Source organism: Macroventuria anomochaeta, assembly GCF_010093625.1.
Source record: "Macroventuria anomochaeta strain CBS 525.71 unplaced genomic scaffold BU25scaffold_3, whole genome shotgun sequence".
Lineage (NCBI taxonomy): Eukaryota > Fungi > Ascomycota > Dothideomycetes > Pleosporales > Didymellaceae > Macroventuria > Macroventuria anomochaeta.
In genome coordinates this window covers 1,493,404-1,520,530 of record NW_022985364.1, presented here as the reverse complement: position 1 = coordinate 1,520,530, position 27,127 = coordinate 1,493,404, and the positions used below count along the sequence as shown (strand labels likewise).

Sequence of the window (27,127 nt, the reverse complement as noted above, 5' to 3'; positions counted from 1 at the left end):
TTTCGAGGCGCTACCAAAAGGTGACAGTCTCGCAATTTCACGTGCGCCACAGCATCACATATATTCGACAGAAAGTACTGCAAGGGCTCCGACCAATCAGTGGCCTGCAGTTTCTCATCACGATTTCGTACCCACCAGGGCCAATATTTACAAGTCAACAGTGACAGACGACAGAGACGTCATTTTGTTATCCCCTCATCACCTAGGCTCTGTTTGTTATTTGGTTGTGGGGAAGGGAGTTGTACTTCAAGCTTGAGCACACTGACTCCTGGTACATTTCCAAGCTTACCTAATACGGACCTAGCAAAATGGTCCAACACCACGAACGAGGACAAAGTCTGTCTATACTGAACAAGACTCCAACAGCTATTGAGGGTCCAACATTACTACACGAACTAGTGCCTCATTCTTCGGATTCATCCGCCATTGAATTCCTGGAACATGGCAAGAGACGGAAGTTTTCCTACCAAAGATTGCACGCACTGAGCGACATCTTGGCAAGACGGATTATCGATTTGACGGCGACGCTGGAAAATGCTTCTATCGTTATCCCAATCCTGCTGCCACAATGTCCGGAGCTATACATTGTACTGTTGGCAATCTTGAAGGCAGGCAAAGCTTTCTGTCCCCTGAACCTTGATGTCCCGGATGAGAGGTTGAGATTCATACTCTCAGATGTCTCTGCAGACCTATTCATAACGAACACTGGGTTTTCAGACCGAATGCGCTCGGTGCACGAGGTGCAAACAATATGCGTGGATCACGAGCTGCTGAAAGCCAATCAGAACGACACCACAGCTTTACCACATGTCGCCAGCACCGACCTGGCATACGTTTTGTACACCAGTGGATCTACTGGATTGCCTAAGGCTGTGAGCGTATCTCACCGTGCTGTCACTCAAAGTCTCTTGGCTCATGACGGTCATATTCCAGACTTTGCACGCTTTCTTCAGTTCGCCGCTCCTACATTCGACGTTTCCATATTCGAGATCTTCTTCCCTTGGTTCAGGGGGCGGACCTTGGTTGGCTGTCCCCGTACGCAGATGCTCGAAGATCTTCCGGGCGCGATCAAAACACTGGAAGCGGACGCGGCCGAGCTTACACCTACGGTTGTTGGGAATCTTCTGCAGGGCCGAACAAGCGTGCCTGGGTTGAAATTGCTACTCACTATCGGCGAGATGCTTACCCAGCATGTTGTGACCGAATTTGGCGACAGTGGTACTCAAAGGGGAATTCTTTGGGCTATGTACGGCCCCACGGAGGCTGCAATACATTGCACGTTGCAAGCTCACTTCTGCGCTTCTTCTCCAACCGGCAATATCGGATATCCTCTGGAGACAGTTTCAACCTTCGTTCTCGCTCTGTCTGAGGGTGCAGTCGGGACGGCCGGTGTTAAAATCTTACCGTGGGGCGAAGAAGGTGAACTCGCCCTTGGAGGGTACCAAATCGCTGAGGAGTACCTCAACAGGCCAGAACTTACTGCTGTAGCCTTCGTCGACCACCCCCAGTATGGCCGATTATACCGCACTGGAGACCGTGCAAGGTTCTGCGATGATGGTACAATCGAATGCCTCGGTCGTATCGTCGCCGGTCAAGTAAAGCTTCGAGGGCAGCGAGTTGAGCTTGGCGAGATAGAACAGATCATCATGAAGGTCGAAGGATGTCGTGTGGCGGTTGCAACAATCATCAACGATACCTTAGTGGCGTTTTGCGCGACTGGTACGTGCACAGTGTCACGCGCAGAGGTGCTCCGAGTCTGCAAGCAATGGTTACCGGCCTTTATGATACCCTCGGACGTACTGCTAGTACCGAGCATGCCTCAACTTCCGTCTGGGAAGATTGACAAACAATCACTGGAAACAGCGTATTCGAAATCTCTTCAGCATCACGGCAGCACCGACTTACCACCCGACGATCATGCCGCACTTACTATTCTACGTCTGACTCAGGACTGCTTAGGACAAAAGCTTTCGTTGGATTCCAATCTTGCTGCAGCTGGGCTAGACTCATTACGAGCGATTCGCGTTGCATCAAGGCTACGAGCGGAAGGCTACGGCCTCAGTGCGGTGGACATCCTGTCTTTGCAATCTCTGTACGACCTCATCACAACCTGCAAAAGCACTCCTCTGCTTAACGGACATTCGCACTCACTAAGCTGGTTATCAGTCCAAGACATTGACGCTACAATTCCTGAATTAGCGTCCGTTCAGGCGGATATCGACTGCGTCTCGCCTTGCACACCCTTGCAAGAGGCAATGCTCACCGAGACATTGTTCAGGTCAAGCGCATATTGCAACTGGGTCGAGCTGGAGCTCACTGTGACGCGGACGTACGACGAAATCGTCACAGCGATATCGCATCTGGTTAGAGAGAACGGCATCCTGCGATCAGGCTTTTGCTCTTCTACAACTGGTACAGGAAGCTTTGTACAAGTTACTTGGAAAAAATTACACCAATCACAAGTGGAACAGGCATCCAACTTGCAGAGGTCCTATACACTTGACACCGCAGGGGCGTTGTTGCGGCCATTCAAGGTTCAGATACAGGAGGACTTAGATCGACAACGAATACTGGTGCAAATACACCACACACTGTATGACGGTTGGTCCTTTGATCTACTATTGACCGATTTTGACAAGCTTCTGCGTGGGTTGGGACCAACGGCACGACCTCAATTCCAAGATGTCAGCCATTATTACATTGAGCGACAGCAGACAACGGTAGCAGAAGACGATAAGAGGTACTGGACGAACTTACTCCACGACTATGTACCTACGACTCTAGTCAACTACAACGGTGAGATAAAGACTGGGACAAGTCTTCGGTCACATCGGGGGCGCTCGTCAGTTAGTCTTCAACGTTTGGCTGAGCGTGCTAGCGATCTTGCTATCAACCCTCAGGTCTTCTTTCAAGCAGCTACTGGATACATCCTTGGACTTTACACTGGGTCACCAGACGTGGTGTTCGGCAACGTCACGTCTGGTAGAACGGTTCCTGTCACTGGCATCGAGGATGTTGTTGGTCCATGCATAGCCTCACTGCCATGCCGTCTGAATTTTGGAGCCTTCTCCAGAGTGCGTGAGGCCCTAGAGAAGACTCAGAGCTTGAACCGTGAGGGGTTGCGCCATTGTGCATTGCCATTACGAGATATAGCAAGAGCGGCGAACGTCCAACCTGGCACACGGTTATTCGACGTGCTTTTTGTCTGGCAGCAATCATCAAGTTCTGACAACAGCTCCTCCTTAGCTGCAAAGATCGTCGACAGCGCTGACGATCTAGAGTTCAAGCTCACGCTCGAATTCGAACCATGTGATGGCTTCATCTCCTTCCGCACTACTTTCGACCCATGCAGCATCCCAGAACAGCAAGTTACACACCTCTCACGACAGATCGACGAGGTTGTTGAGAAGTTCCTGGACGACACTAGCTGCACAATAGCTGATGTTGGGCGATGCTTTACCACTTCAAGCCTTTCGATTGCCAATTCCGAATATCGCCACCATTGCGACAGCGTCAGCCTCTCGCATGTAGTGGAGACATGGGCAAAATCCTCTCCCGATAAAGAAGCTGTCATATTTGGTCACGTCTCCGATGGCGTCATGAAAGTTAAAGACACCATCACATACTTGGGCTTGAACCAGCGGGCCAACCAGCTTGCTCGCCTTCTCTCGCAGCATGGCGTTGGCCAAGATGACTTGGTGTGTATCATGATGGAGAAGTCCGTAGATCTGTACGTCGCCATCCTTGCCGTACTGAAGCTTGGATCCGGTTACTTACCACTTGTGCCCGACACGCCTGTCGAAAGGGTTGGTACGATACTCAGGGACGCTCAGGTAGCAGTTTGCATGAGCGATTCATTCAGTCTACAGCCACTTCGCAAAAGTTTCCCTGGCACAATCATCGACCTCTGCTCAACAAACCTATCGATATTCTCCAGCCACAATCTGGATATACATTACAATGGTTCGCATATAGCCTATGCTGTGTTCACCAGTGGAAGTACAGGTACACCGAAAGGCGTCCTCGTCACGCAGCAGAACTTGATGAGTAATCTAGAGTTTCTTTCTGGCATATACCCGGCGTCATCTGAATCGAGAATGCTTCAGTCGTGCTCGCAAGCTTTCGATGTGTCTGTATTCGAGATCTTCTATGCTTGGCACATAGGCATGTCTCTTTGTACAGCAAGGAAAGAGGATCTGTTCCGTGATTTCGAAGCTTCGATCAATAATCTGGGAGCCACACACCTCAGCCTTACGCCCACTGTGGCAGCCCTTGTCAACCCAGACAATGTGCCTAAGGTTGAGTTCCTCGTGACCGCAGGAGAAGCTTTGACGGAACACGTTCGGCGACAATGGGCTGGCCGAGGCTTGTATCAAGGTAAGCGGTACTGCCCTTCGGCAGGATGGAGCTAATTTGAGTATAGGCTATGGTCCGTCCGAAACGACCAACATCTGTACAGTACGACCTTCAGTGACTTCCACGGACTTGATTAACAACATCGGTCCACCATTCGACAACACATCTGCATTCGTACTGGATCCGAACAGCGATACAATTCTCCCCCGAGGAGCTGTGGGAGAGCTTTGTTTTGGAGGCGAGCAAGTGTTCCGAGGTTACCTCAATCGCCCAGAGCTCAATGCTACAAAGCTTATCACCATCGCACCATATGGCAGAATCTACCGATCTGGAGACATGGGAAGACTTCTTCCGGACGACTGCATACTTTCGGCTGGCCGCTCTGATGATCAAGTAAAGATACGTGGTCAGCGAGTCGAGCTCGGAGAGATCATATCAACAATTTTGGATGACGACGCTGTCACCGACTGTGTGACTCTCCTTCTCTCAACCGAGAACGGCGTCAAGACTCTGGTAACATTCTGGGTTCCCAAGAACTACAAATATGAGCATTTCACGACATTGGACGCTAAGCCCCTCAGGCCTACTGTACTACGGATCTTCATATCCCTCTCAAGACAGCTACCCGTGTACATGGTTCCATCTTACCTTGTCCCCATAAGTAAAATTCCCATGACCGCACAAGGCAAGATCGACAAGCGACTACTGCAAGCAACCTTCAATAACCTCAGTGACACCGAACTCACACAATCTTCGCCAACACACGCAACCAATGGTGAGATTAATGGCAAGACTAATGGTACATCGACTACTCTATCGGACTGGGAAAAGAGCGTTGCAGAGATCCTCGCCCATATACTCGAGATCAATGTAGAAGGGATCCGGCGATCGTCTTCCTTCCTCAACTTGGGTTTGGACTCTGTTTCAGCCATACGATTTTGCCACAGCCTCAGACGATCTGATCTCGGCGACTTTACGGTCGCCGAAGTGCTCAAGAACCCGACCATTTCATACCTGGATGCCATACGCGTGGATCATACTGCTTCCTTGAAAGCGCATCAGACACCCCTGAAAGAGCTGCAGAATGTCTTCACAGAAGAGCAGCAATCCCAGATACGTTCAACATTCAACAAGTCAGGCCTCCAGGTGGAGAAGATAAATCCCTGCACCCCGTTACAGGAAGCCATGCTGGCAAGTAGTACTTCGTCTGAGACTGCCTACAGCAACGTTATGATTTTCGATATAAAAGGCGATAGCGCTCGCCTCCAGGCATGCTGGAAGATTGCACAGAGCCGTCACGAGATTTTGCGAACATCGTTCGTGTCGTCAGACCACTCCAACTTTGCCTTTACGCAGGTTGTTTTGAAAGACGTAGAGCTCCAGTGGGGTCAATTAGACACACTCCATGATGTCCAGTCTCATATGGATACAATTCTTACGGACCTGCTTGCATCACACAGACCGCCTCTGCATCTGGCAGTTCATAAAGCTGACTCGTCGATAAAGCTCATCTTCAGCTGCCATCATGCACTCTACGATGGTGTTGCTATCGCAATTCTGCTGGAAGAGATCCAACAAGCATATCTCGACCACACGTTACCGCCCACCATCTCCTACGACCGATATCTGCAGCACATGATCTCTCAAGATTCAGCCGAAGCCGACAAGTTCTGGTCAGTCCGCTTTGCTGACTTCGAGCCCACGTACTTCTCGGATCTGACTGGCAGAACACATAAGCACCCTGGCATTCTGAAGTCAATACGGCGTGATCTGCAGCTGCCATTGGCCATGGTTCGTGCAGCATCTCAACGTGCTTCTGTGTCCGTTCTCTCCATGGTACAAGCTGCCTGGGCGAAGCTCTTGCACTTTTACACGGGTGAGGATGACCTGTGCTTTGGCAATGTTGTCAGCGGTCGTACTCTTCTTGAGGATGGCCTGGATCGACTTGTAGCGCCATGCTTCAACACGCTCCCAGTCCGGACCAATTTTGATTTCTCGGAGCCGAACAGGGCATTAGTCCAGTTGTTGCATAACTTCAACGTAGACTCGTTGGCACATCAATTGACAGCTCTTCGGCGCATCCAGAGTGTTGCTTTGCAAGACGGAGGTCGGCTGTTCGATACGCTTGTCATCCTTCAGCAACCGAGTAGACCACTCGATGACACCATATGGACCCTCGAAGAAGACATGGGCGAGATGGACCTGCCTGTAGTGTGCGAGGTCCACCAAGTCGACCAGAATGACGTCCTGAAACTGACTATTCATTACAACACCAGCTTGCTGTCTGACCAGGATGCTCAGATTGTTGCTCAGACGTTCGATAGCAGCCTCTGGGCCCTGACTCAGCATCTCGATGCCGCTGCCAACGACTCTATTGGCATTCCTCAAGCTCTCCAAGCTACATCCAACATGAGCTTCGAGCGACTACCCTCGGATTCTGATCTGCTACACAAAGCGTTCGAGCAGAATTCATTATCTCCACGGCCTGACGCCATCGCCCTTGATTTTCTCCATGCGGATGGACAACGCACAACATGGTCATACCGGAGATTGAACTTGACAGCCAATCACGTCGCATATAGGTTGATGCATCAGGGAGTTGGAATCGAGGATATTGTTCCTATTCATATTGCGAAGTCTCCGATATTCTATGCCAGCATCCTGGGAGTCCTCAAGGCCGGCGCCGCCTTCGCACCAGTTCACCCCGATCTGCCGGAAGCTCGCAAAGAATTGATGTTCAAGGACTTGAACCCTAAAGTCATACTATGCACAGAGCCTCTATCGAATCCTGTTAAACAAGGTTCTGCAGTAGTTCTCAACGTTGCAGATCTTGAAAAAGGATGGCTCAATGCTTGCGAAACACCACACGTCGAAAATCTCACTGGATCAAATCTGGCTTACTGCCTCTACACCAGCGGTTCAACTGGTGTACCCAAAGCGGTCAGTATGGAGCATCGATCTCCCATACAGACTGTGGAGAGCTCAAGATCACTGGTGCCATGGACTCCATCCTCTAGGTTGTTGCAGTATGCGGCAGTTACTTTCGACATGTGCTACTACGACTGTTTCATGGCTTGGACATTTGGCTTCACTCTTTGCGCAGCAGAGCAACACATCATGTTCGACGACCTGTCACATGTCATCAATTTGCTTGATGTGACCCTACTGGATCTTACGCCTTCTGTTGCAGCCTCACTGTCACAAGCTCAAGTACCTAGTGTGCAGTGGCTGTACTGTATTGGAGAGGCAATGTCAGCCGATGTTGCGAAAGGATGGAACGGCGCTTGTGTCAATTCCTACGGACCTACTGAGGCTGCATTCTGCGTAACTATGTTTCCCGTCTCGGAGGACGTGAAAACATCGGTCATCGGTCCACCCTACCCAAGTACGTCTTTTGCAGTATTCTCGGCTCATGGCGAACAGCCGTTGCCTATACTCAGCGTTGGTGAGCTATATATTGGAGGTGCACAATTAGCTCGAGGCTATCTTGGTCGTCCTGAGCTCACCAACGAGCGATTCATAACTCGATGCGGTCAAAGGTTCTACAAGAGTGGTGACATGGTACGCATGCTTAGCGACGGCAACTTCGAATTCATCGGCCGCATAGATGATCAGGTGAAGATTCGCGGGCTGAGAGTCGAGCTTGGAGAGATTAACCAGGTGTTGCAAAGCTGCGATGCGTGTATCAGATCTGTCGTTACGCAGATCATGAAGAAAAACACTGGAGCTAAGGAGCAGCTAGTTGCCTTTCTCGCTGCTGGCAGCGGATTGGAAAGGATCGAAGAGTCGGATCTTCGAAAGAAAGCCATGCAGGTTGCGAAGAGCCGATTGCCCACGTACATGGTACCCCAGTTCTATATCTTCGTTGACAGTATACCGAAGTCTATGGCAGGCAAGATCGACAGGAAGGCGTTGACGCGTATCTTTGAAGCTGCTACAATCACGGGTCGAACATCAAATGACATGGACAATGATCACAAATGGACCGATATCGAGCTCCATATTCGAGATGTGCTGAGCCGACTATCAAACACTCCCATTGATGAGGTCCTTCCGGATACATCAATCTACCAACTGGGGCTCGACAGTATCAGTGCAGTCCAGATCGCTGCAACGCTTCGGAAGCAAGGCTATGAAGCCAGTGCTTCCGACGTCATGAGGTATACCAGTTGTGTTGATCTTGCAGAACAACTTGCGAAGCAATCGCAAATGGCTGGACCACGTATCGAGCCTTTTGATTTCGAGGCTTTCGACAAGAAGCATAGAGCAGCTATTCTGGAGATCTGCGGGCTCGACGACCAGTTCATCGAAGCTGTTCGCCCGTGTACGCCTCTCCAGCAGGGTATGGTCTCCCAGTTCATTGCCAAGGACGGGTCCGTCTATTACAATTACCTTCGTCTTCAATTACAAAGCTCCGATATGGACATTGCGAAGCTGAAGAATGCTTGGGCAAAGACAATGATGCGTCACCCGATACTGCGAATCGGCTTCGTCCCGATCAGGGATGAACAATACTCGTTTGCAATGGTTCAGCACACATCAAACTCAGTCCTCTTGCCGTGGTCAGAAGGATATGACGCTGATTCTCAACTGGCTGCAGAGAGGCTGGGACAGCTACAGCGCAAGGCATTAACCCACCTTCATCAACCGATGTGGGACCTCCGGGTCGTTGCCAGTGATAAAGACCTCTTCCTCGATCTATCGATTTTCCACGCACTGTTTGATGCGCATAGCTTGCAATTGGTCTTCGAAGATGTCGTTGCCGTCTACAATAATGAGTCACTGAAGGAGGCATCCCCTCTCGACTCAGTACTCAGTGAACTTCTGCAGCTTAATCAGAGTCAAACCGAGCCGACAGAGAGATTCTGGTCTAACTTGGGGAAGAGAACAGTTCCATCCCGCTTCCCAAATATGACACCTTTAAAGTATGAACCGGCGTCTCCAGTAGTACTGACAAAATCCTCGTCTATGTCTGCTGCTGAAGTTGAAGATGGCTGCCGCTTGGCGAATGTCACGCTTCAAGCTGCTGGTATAACTAGCTGGTCGTCTATATTGTCCGCATATACTGGAGAGCCTACAGTGACGATTGGTGTCGTTCTGTCCGGTCGCACCTCGGAGACGGCGAACGATGCTGCCCTCCCATGCATCAACACAGTACCGTTCCCATGCACGATAACCGATGACAAAGCGGAAACGATGAAATCAGTCATGGAACTCAACGCAGATTTGCACCAGCATCAGTTCACACCCCTCAGCAGGATTCAGAAGCTGATGGGTGTGTCGAACGAGTCTTTGTTCGACTCGTTGTTTGCCTTCCAGAAGATCACAGGAGGAAGCCAGCAGAATGAATTGTGGACAGTCGCGGAAGAAAAGGCGACAACAGAATATCCGATCTCGATTGAGCTCGAGCTAAGATCAGATGTTCTGGAGTATCGGTTGACCTACCTGCCACACATCGTTCCGCCTGAACAGGCAGGGTTAATCCTCCAACAGCTCGATCATGTTATGAGGAGCTATATTGTCCCGAAAAACTCTCCCGTAACCAAAGCTCTCTTGGATCAATCGCTGTACTCCATCACCCCAGCCAAGGAATCGACCTTACCGTCTGAAGTACAGCTGCTGCACGAGTTCGTTGAGTTCACCGCCAACGTGCATCCTGACCGCGCCGCTTTCGAGTTTGCGAGTTCAACACAGGCAGATCAGCTTGCCAGTAAGTCATGGACATACCATGAGCTTGATGTGGAAGGCAACAGAATTGCACATCTGTTGCTGTCTCGCAACGTTCAGCAAGGTGGACTCGTTGGCGTGTGCTTCGAGAAGTGCCCAGAAGCGTCTTTTGCAATGCTAGGCATACTGAAGGCTGGCTGTGCGTTTGTCGCTATCGATCCAAGTGCACCAAGTGCACGTCAAGCCTTCATCATTGAAGACTCGGGCGCTCAGGTAGTACTCTCGATGAGTGTACAGTCTGCGAAGTTCAAGGAGAACGTCAAGTTGCCAGTACTCGATCTTGACAAGATTGCTACCCGTGATTTTGCCGCAACAAGGCCCCAGCTCAAGAGAAACGTCGACCCTCAAGATCGCAGCTATTGCCTGTACACCAGCGGCACTACCGGTACGCCTAAAGGATGCGAGCTGACTCATGAAAATGCGGTACAGGCGATGTTTGCTTTCCAACGACTGTTCGCTGGCCACTGGGATGCAGAATCACGCTGGTTGCAATTCGCGTCCTTCCATTTCGACGTCTCAGTGCTTGAGCAGTACTGGAGCTGGTCAGTCGGCATCTGCGTTGTGTCAGCGCCGCGAGACCTTATCTTCGAAGACATCGCAAACTCCATACGCACACTCAACATTACACACATCGACCTCACACCAAGCTTGGCTCAAATACTACATCCAGATGATGTGCCAAGCCTGTGCAAGGGTGTGTTCATTACCGGAGGCGAGAGCCTGAAGCAGGAGATTCTGGATGTTTGGGGTCCGAAGAGCGTCATCTACAACGGCTACGGACCTACCGAAGCCACGATCGGCTGTACCATGTACCCGCGCGTTCCAGCCAACGGCAAGCCTTCCAACATTGGACCTCAGTTCGATAATGTGGGTTCATACGTCCTCAAGCCTGGCACCGATGTTCCTGTGCTTCGAGGTGGAGTTGGTGAGCTCTGTGTGTCTGGCAAGCTTGTCGGCAAAGGCTACCTGAACCGACCAGAGCTGACCAAAGAGCGATTCGCTCACCTTGATCGCTTTAACGAGAGGGTATATCGTACTGGAGATCTGGTAAGGGTATTGCACGATGGCACTTTCGACTTCCTGGGTCGAGCAGACGACCAAGTTAAATTGCGTGGCCAGCGACTCGAAATTGGTGAGATCAACTCTGTCATAAGACAATCGAGCAAAAACTTCACGGATGTGGCGACACTGGTCCTCAAGCACCCTAAGCAACAGAAAGAGCAACTTGTTGCGTTCGTAGTCGTCGGTATCAAATCTCCTCGCGAACCCAAAGCACTCCTTGTCGAAGCTGCGAGACTAGGTGGAGCGAAGGAAGCATGTCACGACAAGCTGCCGCCCTACATGGTCCCAACGCACTTCGTTCCATTGGCTTCGATGCCTCTAAATATCAATAACAAAGCCGATGGAAAGCAACTGAGACATATCTATGAGGCATTATCAAGCAATGACCTGCAGCAGCTTTCAGTAACCTCAAGCGGAGCGGAGTCTCCTTGGTCAGAGCATGAAAAGAGGCTCCGCCATGTTCTAGCCGAGGCCTTAAGCATTAGTGAGGAAGCTATCGACAAGAACTCCAGCTTCTATGAGCTCGGCATGGACTCGATATCCGTCATTGGAGTCTCCCGAGCTGTGAAGCAAGCAGGTTTCCCGCAACTTACTGCTGCCTTACTCCTGAGACATGCCACCATCGGTCGACTTTCCAAGGTGCTCTCTACGTCCCGTACGACTGCAGACAATCGCGGCTCTCTCATTGCCGCACAACAGACCATTAGTGCTATACAACACCGTTACCGACGTGTGGTCGCCCAATCACTTGACGTAGAGACGCGAGACATTGAAGCGCTCGCTCCTTGTACGCCCCTCCAACAAGGCATGATTGTACGGTACTTGAACAGTGATGACGGCCTCTACTTCAGTACCTTCAAGTTCAAGCTTAACCGGGACATTGTTGTCTCTCGCCTGCGCCGGGCTTGGAACGCAGTCTTCGAGGACACACAGGTCTTACGAACGGCATTTGTGAACACAGACGATGGTTACCTACAAGCTGTCCTACAGGGGGCTACGTTGCCTTGGAGCGAACATAATGTCGAGCGTGCTTCAATATCGGACTGCGTGCAGGACCTTCGGCAGAGCTGGCTTGAAGTGAACCGTGTCGAGCTCAGCAGACCATTCGAACTTCATCTTGTTGGTCCATCAGGAGATCAGCTGCTGGTTGTACACATTTTCCATGGGCTGTACGACGGCAACAGCATTGAGCTGCTGTTCGAAGAAGTGCGGGAAACGTATGATGGTGGAGAGACCGAAGTATCTAACGTCCCGACCTTCCATGAAGCTCTTCCACATGGCCCATTGCGCATTGCTGAAGGTGCAAAACAGTTCTGGGAGGGTCATCTGATAGATCGCACCCCGAGATCGCTTCCATCATTGACGCAAGAGCTGACCCAGGGCACCATCGTGGTTACTCGAGACTTCGACTCGATTCCAGCTTATGATACGACCAGAAGGAAACTTAAGGTCACAGCTCAAGCTATTGCTCAAGCCTGTTGGATGCATGTACTGCAGGAGTATGTACAGGTCCCAATCAACACGGGCATGGTAGTATCTGGTCGAAGTCTCGATCTCGAACGTGCTGACCACGTAATCGGCCCAATGTTCAATACCATTCCCTATCAACACCACACTCAAGTCGGCGATACCTGGGCCTCGATCATCGCCAGAGTACATAACTTCAACACTGCAGCTGTCCCATATCAACATACACCGTTGCGGGACATCATAAAATGGTGCAAGAGATGCCCCAACCAGCCACTCTTTGATACACTGTTTGTCTATCAGGTTGCGCAGACTGACAAGGACTGGTGGAGAAGTAACCCTATATGGACATTGCTGGACGGTGATGCGGTCGCAGATTATCCTTTGGCAATCGAGATCGAGCAGAAGAGCCATGACAGGTTTTCGCTAACCTTGGTCACTCAAGGTCACATTTCAAGCGCGACGACTTCGAATAAACTCCTCGATCGATTCGAAGAAGCACTCACGAGTGCACTGGCGGACCCCTCGACTGTATTGGAGACTTCGGTCAAACCGAGTGGCAGCAATCCGAACGGCGTGGCAGCTGGACACTACATCACAAACGGGGTGAATGGCACAACAGAGTTTGACTGGACAGAGAACGCTATCACAATCAGGGAAGAGATCGCCAATCTTACTGGAGCAGAAGTGGTTAGAGTCAGTGAGTCAACATCGATCTTCGAACTGGGCCTCGACAGCATCGATGCAATCAAGCTATCATCGCGACTCAGGAAGCGCGGCATCAATCTACCCGTCAGCGGTATCATGCGAGGCCTTACTATCCAAAGCATGGTCAACAACATACAGATCAACCAGACTAATGGCACTCTTTCACAAGACAAGGGAGGGCTTGCCCACCGCAAAAGTGAATTACGGCACTATCTCGAGTCACACGCAGTAGACATGGGCAAAGTCGACGATGTCCTACCACTTACGCCACTGCAAGAAGCTATGGTAGCGGAGATGATTGCTTCAGATTATGCGAGATACTACAACTTCGATGTTGCAGAACTGGCTGCAGACACCGATGTTGACAGACTGCATGATGCATGGCACATGGTCATCAAGTCCACACCCATGTTGCGCACAGCATTCATCGAAGTCGATGATCCAAAGATCGACGAAGCATATGCTCAGGTTGTCGTCAAGCAGAAGTCTCTGGAGCACTGTGTTAAACGACAAAAGTGCGACACAGTCGAAAAACCCAACGTCTCTGCTATATTTGAGGATTTGCGTCGTGCAGCAGCACAGTCAAATGCTCTGGATCCGCCCTTCAAGATCAATTTTGTGGAGACGTCTGAACTCACGTACCAGGTCTTGTCGATTGCCCATGCTCTCTACGACGGCTGGTCATTGGGTCTGCTGCATGATGCTGTCAGTGCGGCTTACCGTGGACAATACACTCCCCCGCCCAGCTACGAAGCTACCTTGGCTGAGATATTAGCTGGGTCTGGACCAGACGCTGCGAGTTTCTGGAGAGACTACTTGAACGGATTAAAGCCGAGTCTTTTTCCTCGCCGCAACCTTGGTGCCACGGAAATAGGAACAGTCTTCCGCAAGGAGCGCGCCAGCGACATAGGGCTATCCTACATTACGGTTTTCGCCAAGAACAGCAAGGTGTCACTACAAACGTTGGGCCAGACAACTTTCGCCCTCACATTGGCATCTTATGTTGGCTCATTGGACGTTACTTTTGGCTGCGTTCTCTCCGGCCGCGACGATGATGAAAAGTCTCAATTACTCTTCCCGACTATGAACACTGCTCCAATCCGCACAGTGCTGCATGGTTCCCGTCAGGAACTGCTACAGTACGTGCAAGAAAACTTCATCAACATCAAGCAGTGGCAGCACTACCCTCTACGGAAAGCTTCGGCCCTTGCAGGCGCGCAGGGCAGGCTCTTCAATAGCCTGTTCATCTACCAGAAGAGTGCGGAGCAAGACTCCAGCACAGAAAGGAAGCTTTACCAGAGCATTGAAGCTCAAAGCGACGTCGAGTATCCAGTCTGTGTAGAGATGGAAGTCGTCAACGACACGCTGATTTGGCGTTGCGCAGTCAAAGACGAGGTCATGGACTTTGAGGGATCTCGGGCGCTGCTTAACAAGTTGGACCAGGTGCTCTGCAATATCATCCAATCCCCTGAAGAACCAACTATCAATTCAACGCCACAAGGAACGTCAGTGTGTGGCTTGCCAGCGTTCAAAGAGGAGAGTTCGCATATGCTGGAGGTTGAGAACACAAATGAGCAATCGAGCCCTTCTATCGACGCACCATTGTCAGAAACAGCTACAAAGATTCGAGAAGTACTGGCCTCAGTTGCTCAGGTTAATGAGCAAGATATCGAGCCGGGCATGTCAATCTTTCACATCGGCCTGGATTCCATCAGTGCTATCAAGGTATCCTCAATCCTTCGCAAACAAGGCATTGCTCTTAGTGTTGGCGAGATGCTCAAGGCTGGCACTGTGGAAATGATGGCTGAGACAGCTGGAAAGCGCACGACGTTTCTTTCGAATGGACATACCGACTCGAGTGCTCTGATCAAACATGCATTACGCGGACTTGATCAAGACAAAGCCCTAAGCTGGGCCAGCATCGAAGCTTCACAGGTCGATCGAATCTTACCTCTCACGGCTGGTCAGTTGTATATGCTCTCCATGTGGCTCAATACAAAGGGCGCCAATTTCTACGCAGAGTTCACCTACCACCTAGAGGGCGCTGTGAGCTCTGAAGCGTTGCACAAGTTGTGGCAAGACCTCATCACAGCGAACCCAGTACTCCGCACACACATCGTTACAACTGGTCAAAGCGACTTACCATACGTTCAAGTTGTGCTCAAGGAAGCGAATCCTTCGCTGACCGACATCACGGTCCAAGATAAGGAAAGTGCAACACAGACCATGAATAAGACCGCAACGCAGCAGCCATGGGTCCACCTCTTCGTCTCACGCACAGCATCGGGTTGGATGCTCAAGTTCAAGATTCATCACGCCTTATACGATGGGGTGAGCTTGCCGCTTCTGATGCAGCAGCTTCTGAGTCTCTGCAACGGTGCTACGCCTTCTACACCAGGCCATACATTCGATGAGTACGTAGCTGTGAGCCATACTGCGTCTGCGCCATCACAACGCAAAGCGTTCTGGACGCAGTACCTCGAAGGCATCGAACCGCACTACAATGCCAAAGCGGAGGTCTTCTCCAGCTCAAAGACAGAGATCTTCAAGCCCGGCCTTCTGCAGGCATCCAGCTTGGAGTCTATCGCTCGCCAACACGGCATCTCGACACACGCGCTCTTCCTCGCAGCTTACGCGAAACTTTACGCAGCGAAAGTAAGCCGAGCAAAAGGAGAAGATGTGGTCATCGGCATCTATCTCGCCAACCGGTCACTCCCCATCGACAATCTCTCCACGGCTGCGATACCCACAGTCAATCTTCTCCCTCTCCGCGTTCGGTTGCCGCTTAACACGTCCATCATTGATGCAGCAACAGAGATCCAACGTGACCTACAAGCCATAGGCGAACCGGTGAACGCAACGACCAGTCTGTTCGAGATCAGTGAGTGGACGGATGTCAAGATCGATACGTTCGTCAACTTCCTCAGTCTGCCGGATGCTGATGACGAAGATATTGTGAAACGAGATGATGGGGTCAAAATCACGCAGGAGGCTAGCTGGCAGGAGGCTGTCAGCAGGGTGACTGAACTCGATCATGGAGACTGGGAAGCCATTAAGGAGATGGTGGATGAGCGTGTGAACGCGGCGTACCTTGTAAGTCCACACCATGCACCGAGATCGTATTGGAGCACCGAAGCTAACAAGTGGCAGCACGCGATTGACGTCGAAGCTACGGTTCGCAATGGGAAACTGGATGTTGGTGTATTCGCATTGACTGGCATGCTGAGTTTGGAGGATGGGGAGAATTTGATCGAGAATCTAAAATCAGAGTTGAACGACTTGGATCGGGCGTAATGGTATTGTTGTACAGGTGCACGGCGTTTGTACGAGATTCTTTGGCCTTTTGAAGCTTTGGAGTTATGGTGTGGCTTCGGAGTCTAGCATATAGATCAACGAACTTATCATTTGGCTTGCACACTCCGTACTGATGCGATTGCTTGTGCTGTGACTTAGCCGGTAGACCTCGGCACGAAACCGCGTTGGGAGGCTCGGAGGAGTTTGTTTCATTTGCGACGAGAACATATGTTGTCTGAAATGATATGATGTATTGATTGAGTGTTATCTTGCACGCGGTAATCGACACGGTCATCTAGTCCTTTCCTTTTCGTACGTCTGCGCCACGATTAGCCATCGGCAGTTTGCCTGAGAGGTACGTGGTAAGCAGCAGAATTGGGAGTCGTGCAATTAATGCAAGGTCATTGCTTGAGGCGCGTACCTGCTATGTCTTCCTGTGCGTCCTTGATCAGAAAGCTGTGACTGTTAGCTCTTCATCTCGGCCTCGTTGTAAGGGAGTTGACTTACTTGTACCAAAGGACGGTCGGCACCACAGTGCCCAGATGCCACAAGCTGTGTGCATCAATCATGCCCTTCCATGGCGCAAAGTCCATGAGCTCCAGGCTCATCGCTGAGATAATCCACGCCACGCAGATACCAGGCAGCACCGCCCATGTCCTTCCGATCCTCTTGTACTGCACGTAACTGAATCCACTCCAGAGCAAGTTGGCCAATGTGCCGACGACGATGTTTGCAGCCATGTTGTATGTGTAGTCCCAACTCCATAGCGAGAGGTACAGGATGTGCATGATGTATAGCAGTATGCACAGCGCCGTCCACAGCCTCAGTACGCTCTGGTTGCGGGGCTCGTTGCGGTCGAGACGGAATACTCTGATTGGCGCGTAGTACAGCCCGTACAACACGTTCGCACCTGCTGCCCAATAGTCCAGCTTCTCAGTGATGTTGAAATCCCTGGTGTGGAAGATCATGCTGAACGTCCAGCTCGCCAGACCCACATATCCAAACCACAGGTAGTACTTGCGCAGGGTGTAGGAAGCGGGGATCTTCTCGCGAAGCTGCGTCATGCCCCAGTCGTGTGCGAGGTAGTTAAACAGCGAGAAGATGACGCTGAATGGCTCTTGGATGCCCATGAAGCGGTAAAAGGGCCATTTACCGTGGAATTGGTATACGGGCTGCATGTAGGGTGGGTCACGAGCGAGGCGTTTCGTAGTGACGATGTGTTGGCAGGTATAGTCACATTCGGCGGGACAGTCCCAGAAGAGGATGCGGCGGTGGAAGGCTGGTGGGGTTAGAACATATTGGAGAGGACTCGAGGAGGTGACATACGTATGGGGGTCGGGTTATCGCCGCAATTGGCTGCTTTGCAGACCTGTACATCATGTCAGTAGCAACACAAGTTGCTCCTGGGTCAGGGTACTCACCTCCAGACAATGTTTGAAATCAGGCAACCTGTCACCCAATGAAGCTTGTGCTGCTCCACCTAACAAAAGGAGCACGGCAATAGACTGCCATGCTGAACTCGTGTGTAACCTCATGGCTGAAGCATAGAGATTGTGTCCATACAGTGTGATGTTTGGGAAGTCAGTCGCGTGTTGACATTCAACGCCTTGGCGTTCCGATAATTCCGACCAGACCCCTGTCTCCACTCCCGGCACGCCCCTGCCGTCTTCTTGGTGGCTAACATACTCGGATCCTGTGTTCATGATATTGATATTGTTCCAGAAGCTGAAGCACATGAGGATACTGTTTGTGTTGACGTACGATATATTCCAGGTAAAGCCTATACATAAGATCCACCCAAAAGCATGTGCCTAATACAGGTCACCTTCCTTCTTCGAGCGTTTGCGTGAAGCAAATCACTCAATGAGAAAAGGTGTCCCGTTGTCGTGGACATTTCTGAGGGGTCGCATTTAACAGTCGTCGTATGACAGCCACTGAATGGGCTCAACCTCGAGGCTACCTTGCCCACACCGGGTACGTATTATTAGTAGAACAGAAAAAGAGGAAGCAGCTGCCGCAGAAGCGAGCAGATGAACAGAAGCAGAGAAGAAAAGGTGAAACTGTTGTCATGAAGATTTAGAGTACAGTAACAAGTCGCTTGATTGACTTGTGGGCCCGGTAGCAGCGTGGTGTTGTTGGTATTCGGCACGTCCGGTTCGTCTGTGTTGATGCTGATATAAACAACATTTCGGGCGTGGACCGGTGTTGATAGAAAGTGGCCGTCGTAAAATGCTCGTGTAACGCCCGTGATGCTCCAGGGTATCGTGACACGAAGACCGCCCTAACCTGTTCGAAGATGAGTGAACCGTATGAAGCAAAAATGCTTCTCAATCCACACACGCCAATAACGTCCTACCGTTATGATATACTTCTCAACACTTCCGTACTCTACAGTTTTCAAGCTTGTCCGTAGGCATATTGCGAGCGGTGGGACATGTGCGACTGCGCCATCGAAATTCGCCCAACCTCCTGAGTCCAGGGAACGTTGCTCTTCTGAGCGGCTTTGATGTACTAATCAATGTTCCGGATCTCCTGAGGACTAGAACGAAGTAAGTCATAATCCACAGTCGTTCGCAAGGTGATAAAGTTGTGTGCACTGTGTGAAATAGGGCCGAGATAACCGGAGAACAAACAATACTCGATGACTGAGCCCAGAGCTGCAGCTCACCATGTGCTTGCCCTCCGAGAGTACCACGAATATGACCCTGCTTCCAGTCCAGTGCATACAACTTACTTGAGAGTCTGCATATGACGCCGCTGCACGATGTACGTTTCGTAGTTGCCACCCAAAAGACATTCAAGAATGCTTCTACCGGGGCTTCTCGAGTCGATACGATCTTTCAACACTCTATGCGCGGAGCGGAAAGCTTGGAACACTTCCCATGCTTTGTGAGATCCTCCTGAGATGTTGTTCTCTGGACGATTCGGGTCCTGAATTGACAAGCCATTGGGCCTCTCCTCACGGCCATCGACATCGTATCCATCCTTTCGAACGATCGCAGGGGGATGCATCTGTATACGCTGGGTCCTAAGGTCGAACTCATTGCCGTAGTAGTTGAGGAAGCCCAGGAAGCAGTCACCCAGGTTTTCTGGCTTCTTGCTATGCTGAAAGTAACTGATAACGAGACAAATGATGGTAAAGCCTCCGATACCACCAGTGTGAACCTCGTTCATACCACGCATGACTAGGAACTGCTTCAGCAGAGCAACCATGTAGATCATGTCGGGGTAATCGTGTTTCCACTGTTGAAATGTCGCCTGTGCTTGAACACCGCTGAGGTTCTCGAAAGAGATGTCGACATTGATGTTGGTCACTCGGTCCACGAACTTGATAATTGGAACCTTGGCTTTGGTGATGCACAGCACGTTGGTGGCGATGCATACATTCTCGAGTCTCCTGGCGGCTTTCCTCAAAGTGGAGTTGACGATGCTCTTGTTGCTGAAGTCCATGGCTGCCGGGCCACCCTGGTAGAACCTGTCAGAGGTATAAACGAGATCCATATCCGCGGTAGGTAGATACAATCCAGCAGGGAATGATCCAAAGCACAGAATACGACCGGTGTCTTGGGGAAACCTCTGAGTGCCTAGAGCTTGCTGGACGCGCTGAACGAGTCGGTGGCGAACGTCATGCTCATATGGCTGGGGCGCGACAAAGTCGTAGAAGTCGAGGATCTCATTATGTAACCTGTGTTTGTCAGCGTGAAGTACTAGGAAGACAGGGAGAAGTGCATTGTCTTACCACTTTAGCGGGTCATTGACGAGATGCGCATAGTTGTGTCGTGGATCAAGCCATGGCGCTGTGTCGCAACGCGCAGTGCCCATCCACTCTTGTACAATGCCGCGCACGTTCTCGACCTCTCCTCGCTTGCGCTTTGCTTTGCTTTGCTGTGGCTGCTCATGTAGATCAGCAGCTTGGTGCGAGCGCTTGTTCTGGGAACCACCGTTGATGATAGAGTCGACGTAGTCGAGATCGTTCATCGGGCCTTGTACGAATCCGCCGTTCTGTGGTCGCTTGTTCGTCCTGGGTTCGTCGTTGTCAAGGCTTTGCAGATCAGTGCCTTTAGCAGAGCCATCGTCATCTCCAAACGAGATGAAGTCGTCGTTCGCGGCCACAGCATTGTTGCCATCGGCCTTCTCGGCTGCTTCGTTCTTCGCTTTTCGAATCAGCTGGACGAAGTCAATCTTCTTGCCTGGTCTCAGCTCCTCGGGTGGAGGGAGGGCAGAGTAGATCTCCGGGTTGCTCCACTTTGGAACCGAGTCACCATCAGCGCGTCCATTCGCTGTGCGAGCAACCTTATGAACACCCTTCTCAGCATCAGTTGAAGTCGCTTCGGTGTCTTTGCTGATCTCCTCCTCTTGTTCGTCTTCAGACATCTCATTAAGGTTCATGAACTTATTGGATCCATCGGCGACACCCAATGTACGCTCAGGGCTGCCACAATCTTGGACTGTAAGGAGAGCGCGCTCATGGGCTCCAGGCTTGCGGTAGCCTCCTCGGCCACCGCCTCGGCCACGGAAGCCGTTAGATTCACCGCGTCTCGAGTCGCGCTGGCCATGTTGACCACCACCACGGTTATTGCGCCTCCGCGCAGGTGGCCCTGCATTGGCCGGCCCAGCGGGTGGGAACCGTGGTCCATCGTGGTTCGACGCGAATGTAAATTCAGAATTGTTACGACCCTGCTGAGCACCGCCAGGACGGTAGTTGTCGCCTCCGCCGCTGGTGAATGTCATGCGGTCTGCAAGCGATCGTCCACCGCCGCCGCCTGGGCGATACGAATCCCCCATTGTGTTTTACTGTTTGCGAGTGTAACGCGATGCGTCAAGTGGCCACTATAGGCGTTTGTAGAAGGTTTTCGTGGTTGATGGTGGTGACGTGCAGGTGAAGAAAGGCGGCGCGCAAAATGTTTGGACTCGGCCGGTGGGGCCCGCTAAGAGACGGGGAAGGCGCCCGTGCTGTGCACTCCACTTGTCGTGTAGCATTCGCTGCTCGTCGGGAACGGTGGTGAGACTGCTAAGCAGCTCTTGCTTAAAGGCGATGTTCTCGTTTGCAGGCAAACAGTGGCTAGTTCGTGTCTTTCCATTCGTGGTTCATTTAAGTATACAAGGTTCTACAGCAGATATTGCTTGAAGAATGATACACTGCTCTTAGCATTTAATGTTACAATATTTGACACAGATTAAAGAGACTAGATGTCTGCCTGAGAGAGTGGAGAGACGTGTAAGTACACGTGTGCTCCTCTTTGACGTTCTCAGAGAGGACGTGCTGTTAGCGCCACTGCTCCCACGAGACAGGCCCAGAGAAGTCCGATCGCTATGCCCATAAACCAACGCCATCTTGATGCAATTCCAAGCCCTTCTTCGCTCGTAGATATGCGTCCGACATCTTTCTCCTCATGTTCACAAAGTCTCAGTGCCTGGCCTTACACCATTCATGAGTGCCACCCGCTCACTTGTCCTCCTTGGTGAATTTTGGCTTGAACCCTTCTGTTAGCTCTTGTTCTCTCTCAGCCATCCGCTGATGCCCCTGCAACTCTCGTTCGATCCTCTCTCTGGCTCTTAAGATCTTGCTCTGCAGATAGAAACTGCCGCCCTTCTTCGGATCATTGATGTCGAACAGTCGCTTGAATCGCTCGGTGACTGCCTCTGCTTCTATTGTGCCCATCTTACCGGGGCCAACGTTCAGGATCTTGCAGGCCTCGTCCATGGTGATGTTGGAGGATGAGAAGGCGCTGCCTCCGCCATTTCCAGCATTTGCGGCGGCATACTTCTGCGAGGCAGCGGCCTGACGGTAGGACTCGGAGACGGCGCGTCCGATGATACGAGCGCCGGAGAAGACGACTTGCGTTATTATGCGGTGGGCCTGTGGATGTTAGCTGATCGTGGCTGCGGCAGCACTGCGAAGAACTCACCATTGTGGAGAAAGACGAAAGGCAACAGAGACCAGGGGACAGCGATTTGCGCGAAGAGAAGCTGAACGGACGATACAGCAGGCCTGCCTCGATGGACGCGCTGAACACTGGATGAATGATCCTAAGAATTTCAGATCGCCTTCCGAGCTTTCGGCGCTCTTCCGCTCGAACACGTGATTCTTTACTCAACAGCCAATCAAACTCCGATCGCAAAGCACCGTCCCTCTGCCACCTTGACAGCTGCATGATTTACCAAATGGTCCTGTTACTGCGCACTCTGTCGTAGACGAATACTAAGCTTGGTGATACTTTCCCTTTCTTCCACAAGATGTTGCACGAATCTCAGGTTGCTTCGATGTGTCGCACGTACCGAGCAAGGCCTTTCACATGCTCGCCGGGCTTAGCCTCCATACCTACCAGTGACCGCATCATATGCCGGAAGCCTCGCGCGAGCTTTGCACACAGACTTTTGCCCTCACGACCTGTAGTAAAGTCCAGTAGTATTTGCAATAGTTTGTAGAGTGTAAACTGGTTCTCGACGTGTCTTCCAACCTCGACTGCAGCTGCCTATGACGCAGTTCTGTATGTGCTAATTACTGCATGGCAGCACTAGGTATGCACTTCCACCCAACACCTCGCATTCACCACACAACCCAGTACACATAATGCTAATACACTGAAAGACACACCTTGGCTAGAGCATATGTCCAGCCCTTCAAAATCCACCAACGATGCGTCGCCGCAGCCCTCCGGCGACCCCAACCCGCCAACCTATGCCACCTTCTCGCCCTCTAACATAGGGCAAGTAACGCCGCAGACGAAGCTCCGTTCCGCCATACTCGTGCACCAGAAGTCGCCTCTACTCGCCGCCACACCACCGCAAGTCACTCGTGTTCTCGCATACTCGCATCCGTTCCTTCTGCCTCTGAACAAGCTAGCTGGGCTGCTGACATGGACAACTGGAGATCCATGGGAGAGCTTCATACTGGTCGCCAGCTTTTGGGCGGTAGTAATGTATGGCGATGCAGTAACAAGATATGCTGGGCCAATCATCGTAGTGTCTAGCTTGATCCTGGGCATGTACGCGCGCAGGTACTCGCCGCTATCATCGACAGGGTGGACTGGAGAGAAGGGGCAGAAAGGGCACAAGAGGGCAGAGTCAGACAGTAACATCAGGCACCATAAAAGCCTAGAGGAGATTGTGGATGACCTGAAACTATTCACCTCGCGCTGCAACATTCTGCTGGACCCATTCCTACGATTAACGGATTTTCTCTCCACGCAACGCACCGCAACATCAGCAACGACACGACCAGCACTTACCGTACTGTTCATCCGAATACTCTTCGTCTTACCACTCTGGATCGCCCTTACTCTCCCCCCATTCTACATCCTCACAACGAAGCGAGTCGTCCTGGCCGTAGGAACAGTAGTGCTCAGCTGGCACTCTCGCCCAGCACGCGTAACCCGCACCCTCCTCTGGCGCTCACGCACCGTCCGCCGAATCTGCGTCTTCGTCACTAGTCTCAACTTCGGCGACGCACCTGCAAAAGGCGCCCATGCACCACCTCTCCCACCGCGAAAGAAAAGCGCGCAAGAAGTCGCAGCCTCACTTGCCGCCAAGCACCGCCCCGAATCCACAGGTGTACGCTTCACCTTCTCCATTTACGAGAACCAGCGACGTTGGCTGGGTATCGGCTGGACATCCTCGATGCTGGCATATGAGCGAGCGTCCTGGACAGACGAGCACATGAACCCCGTCCCAGACAAGGAGCACTTCGAGCTCCCTGAAGTCGAAGGCGGTGCATCACGTTGGCGTTGGGTGCAGGGTAGCGAATGGAAGATCGAGGTTGGCGACCCTGATAGCAAAGTCTCGAAAACAGCCAGCAAAGAAGATATGGGCTGGATATACTATGACAACAAAGTCAGTCCTCTCCTTCCCATTCAATCCTCCTCTCCTCTCCATACCAGTACTGACGAAAGAACAGTGGCGCGACGGCCGAAGAGGCCAAGACGGATGGGGCCGCTACACACGGCGCCGCAAATGGTACCGGGACGCGGAACTCGTCGAGTCCACCCCATCAACTGAGACCACACCTGTACCTACTCCGCGTGCTGATCCACTGAATCCCTCTTCACCAGACCCAAACCACCTCACCAAGCTCTCCTCAAACACGTCCACGGCGTCGAGCCGCGACCCTACGCTCGTGCCCAGCGAGTACGCAGCCTCCGTCGCGTCCGAGGGCGCAGGCGACGATGTAGACGCGGCAAGCACGCAGAGCAAGAGGAGCTGGTTCAAGAAGAAGAAGCGGAGTAAGAGCAATGCGGGCAGTTTGGGGAAGGAGACGGTGGGCAGTGGCGGGACTGACGGAGGGAGGGAGAGGGATGAGGACGATGTTATGACGCCGTTGGAGAGGACGGCGAGGGAGGATGAGTGGAGGCTGGGGGATGATATTCGGCAGCATTTGGATATATGAGGACTGGTTTGAGAGTATCGGGCATAGTACACAGGGTTAGTGATGTGGCATGGTTTTGGCTTTTTTAGTATACCCGCTGGAGTTGAACACGTTGGCAAGATCTGTGGAAGAAATGGTTACTATGAACGACAGCGAGGGTGTGCAGGTGATTGTCCATTTATTCGTTGATTCGTGCTAGCATGTCATCCCCTGTCTCTCCCCAAAACGCCATATCAGAAAGGCCCATGCGTTGTTCTTGACGTCCCAAGTGATTTTATCAGATCTTCCAGGACATTTGATTGGGGTTGAGATCAGGTTTCAGAGCATGAGTTGCTTAGTGCTATGCATCGTCAGTCCTCTGTTCTGTCGTGGTGCAAAATAGCTTTGGGTGTGGAAGTAGTGGAGTGAGGGAAGAGAGAGGGATGGTGAACTTACGGAGCAGGATCCGCATCCGCAGCTAGAGCAATCGCCATTGCAGGAGCAGGTGCTGCAGTTGCTGTTCGGCCATGGTCAGCTGACGTTCCTCTTTCATACATACTGGCCATCAAGGTGTTCCCCGCTTCCAGCTCTGTCCTCTTCAACACCAAAACTTGAGGCCCCAAGCCCCAGGATTGGTAGAGATAAGGTTTGGTGAAACGTACCATGGAGACATGATGAATGTAATTAGTTGGTAGCGTAAAAGCTGGGAAGTTATTCGTTGTAGTTGGTTGATGAAATGTCGAGTCGGTGAGCTGTGCCCATCAAGGTGCCCGCGGGCAGGCCTTTATATACAGCATATGCCACCCATCTTGGACCATGTTTGGACGCCTCGATGCGACTCCCGCTGTCATGCTGGCGACGCCTGACCATGCGCGACTTGTGCGGCCGATTGGTCGCCGACGGACCGGTGACATATCGATGTCCAACTAACCGCTAGCCAACACGGCCAACTCCACACTTTACAAACCCCGCAGGGACGCGACTCGATCCGCATAAAGGCCGCAGGGCAGAGTGAGGCGTCTTGGACCCCACACGATGTGTTGGAGATGCAGGACCGCAGAAACGACTCATGTGCTGTTGGGCACTGAGTGGAGGATGCCGAGGGCTGGACCGGAGAATCTGCACGTGCTGATACGGTTGATGGCTAGAGACAGCGGGTTTGGGGATAGGAAGGTCCTTGGATGACAGGTTGGGACCTTTCCCGGTCGTCAGTTCTGCATATCAGGCAATCCTGCATTGGTAAAGGTGCTTAATCGCACCTATGATGGTTAAGTTGTCCAGGCCAAGATCGTTTGATAGGGAGATATTGAACTTGCTTCACACCATCAGGAGACGCACATGCAGTATGGCTTGCAGATCGCTCACATGTACTGGATCGAGCCGCCAGTTTGCATGCAGGTGGGATACCTGGTAATGGATAGTACGGGGGAGAGCAGACGTGGGATAAGGCGTCCGCTTACTCGAGGTTGTTATCAAGACGTTCAACACTAGATGCCTACTGGTCGACGTTTAGGCGAAGGTAGTACTGCATATGTAACCCCGCTCGTGCTTGACTGGGCATGTATAGCACCCTGAGACCGCGATAATACGTGCCGAAGCTGTTATGCTCTCGAAGTTTTGACTTCTACGAGTTTGGCTGGTGCGCCTTGCTTAAGGTGTTGGTTGTCGACGATATATCTCTAATGTGTGCTTTGGCTCGAGACAAAGACTCGTCGTCTAGGTTTGCAGTATGGCTTGATCTGGAGGTGACCAATGTAGTGAGAACCAATCAGGCAAGGAGCTAGGCCGTATAGACGCGTTCTAAGAGGGAACATGTGGGTGCGATTAGGGGTTTCGAAGGACAGGGTATCGCGGGTACCTCGTTGTAAGCTTCTCGCGTGCTGTGAGACACGGTCGATAGCTGTTGCAATATGTACATTGGACGACGTACCTGTTACCTAAGTCAGTGGGTCGTCTCTGCTATATCTTGACGCTGTGGTGACCGCAGTACATCGCACAGCAAGATGTAACCGGACCGACCCCCGAAACAGATGACCTCAGAGAGCACCGTCGATAGGCTGGTTTCCAACAGCAGTGACATATCGACCCCCACGGTCGTCAACCGCGCCAAACGCGAGACATAACCTTGAAAGGCTCACCAACGAGTTGTGCTGGACAGACGCAGTCGTC

At 51.7% G+C, this 27,127-nt stretch overlaps 5 protein-coding genes across 5 annotated transcripts; 2 read left to right on the top strand and 3 right to left on the bottom strand.

Annotated features, from left to right (window-relative positions):
- Positions 1-308: 308 nt before the first annotated feature.
- Positions 309-16,614, top strand: BU25DRAFT_331143 (nonribosomal peptide synthetase-like protein 2; the record flags this gene model as incomplete). The annotated part of the gene is made up of 3 exons (XM_033702383.1): positions 309-4,377; positions 4,424-16,413; positions 16,471-16,614. The coding sequence occupies 3 exons, from the start codon at positions 309-311 to the stop codon at positions 16,612-16,614; spliced, it is 16,203 nt and encodes a 5,400-aa protein (XP_033566623.1).
- Positions 16,615-16,849: 235 nt separating this feature from the next.
- On the bottom strand, positions 16,850-18,168 carry BU25DRAFT_151509 (Mn2+ homeostasis protein-like protein Per1). The gene is made up of 4 exons (XM_033700634.1): positions 18,036-18,168; positions 17,941-17,983; positions 17,122-17,893; positions 16,850-17,070 (listed from the first exon to the last, which is right to left on the bottom strand). The coding sequence occupies exons 1-4, from the start codon at positions 18,147-18,149 to the stop codon at positions 17,016-17,018; spliced, it is 984 nt and encodes a 327-aa protein (XP_033566622.1). The 5' UTR covers positions 18,150-18,168; the 3' UTR covers positions 16,850-17,015.
- A 1,176-nt stretch (positions 18,169-19,344) lies between these two features.
- On the bottom strand, positions 19,345-21,345 carry BU25DRAFT_331301 (Nucleotidyltransferase; the record flags this gene model as incomplete). The annotated part of the gene is made up of 2 exons (XM_033702390.1): positions 19,345-20,299; positions 20,354-21,345. 2 exons carry the CDS (start codon positions 21,343-21,345, stop codon positions 19,345-19,347), a joined length of 1,947 nt encoding a protein of 648 aa, XP_033566621.1.
- Positions 21,346-21,685: 340 nt separating this feature from the next.
- On the bottom strand, positions 21,686-22,636 carry BU25DRAFT_359437 (mitochondrial import inner membrane translocase-like protein subunit tim16). Its single transcript, XM_033703639.1, has 2 exons — positions 22,524-22,636; positions 21,686-22,474 (listed from the first exon to the last, which is right to left on the bottom strand). The coding sequence occupies exons 1-2, from the start codon at positions 22,524-22,526 to the stop codon at positions 22,061-22,063; spliced, it is 417 nt and encodes a 138-aa protein (XP_033566620.1). The 5' UTR covers positions 22,527-22,636; the 3' UTR covers positions 21,686-22,060.
- Positions 22,637-22,810: 174 nt separating this feature from the next.
- Positions 22,811-25,157, top strand: BU25DRAFT_487927 (Pex24p-domain-containing protein). Its single transcript, XM_033711310.1, has 3 exons — positions 22,811-23,136; positions 23,207-24,447; positions 24,512-25,157. Exons 1-3 carry the CDS (start codon positions 23,124-23,126, stop codon positions 24,998-25,000), a joined length of 1,743 nt encoding a protein of 580 aa, XP_033566619.1. The 5' UTR covers positions 22,811-23,123; the 3' UTR covers positions 25,001-25,157.
- The last annotated feature ends 1,970 nt before the right edge of the window (positions 25,158-27,127 follow it).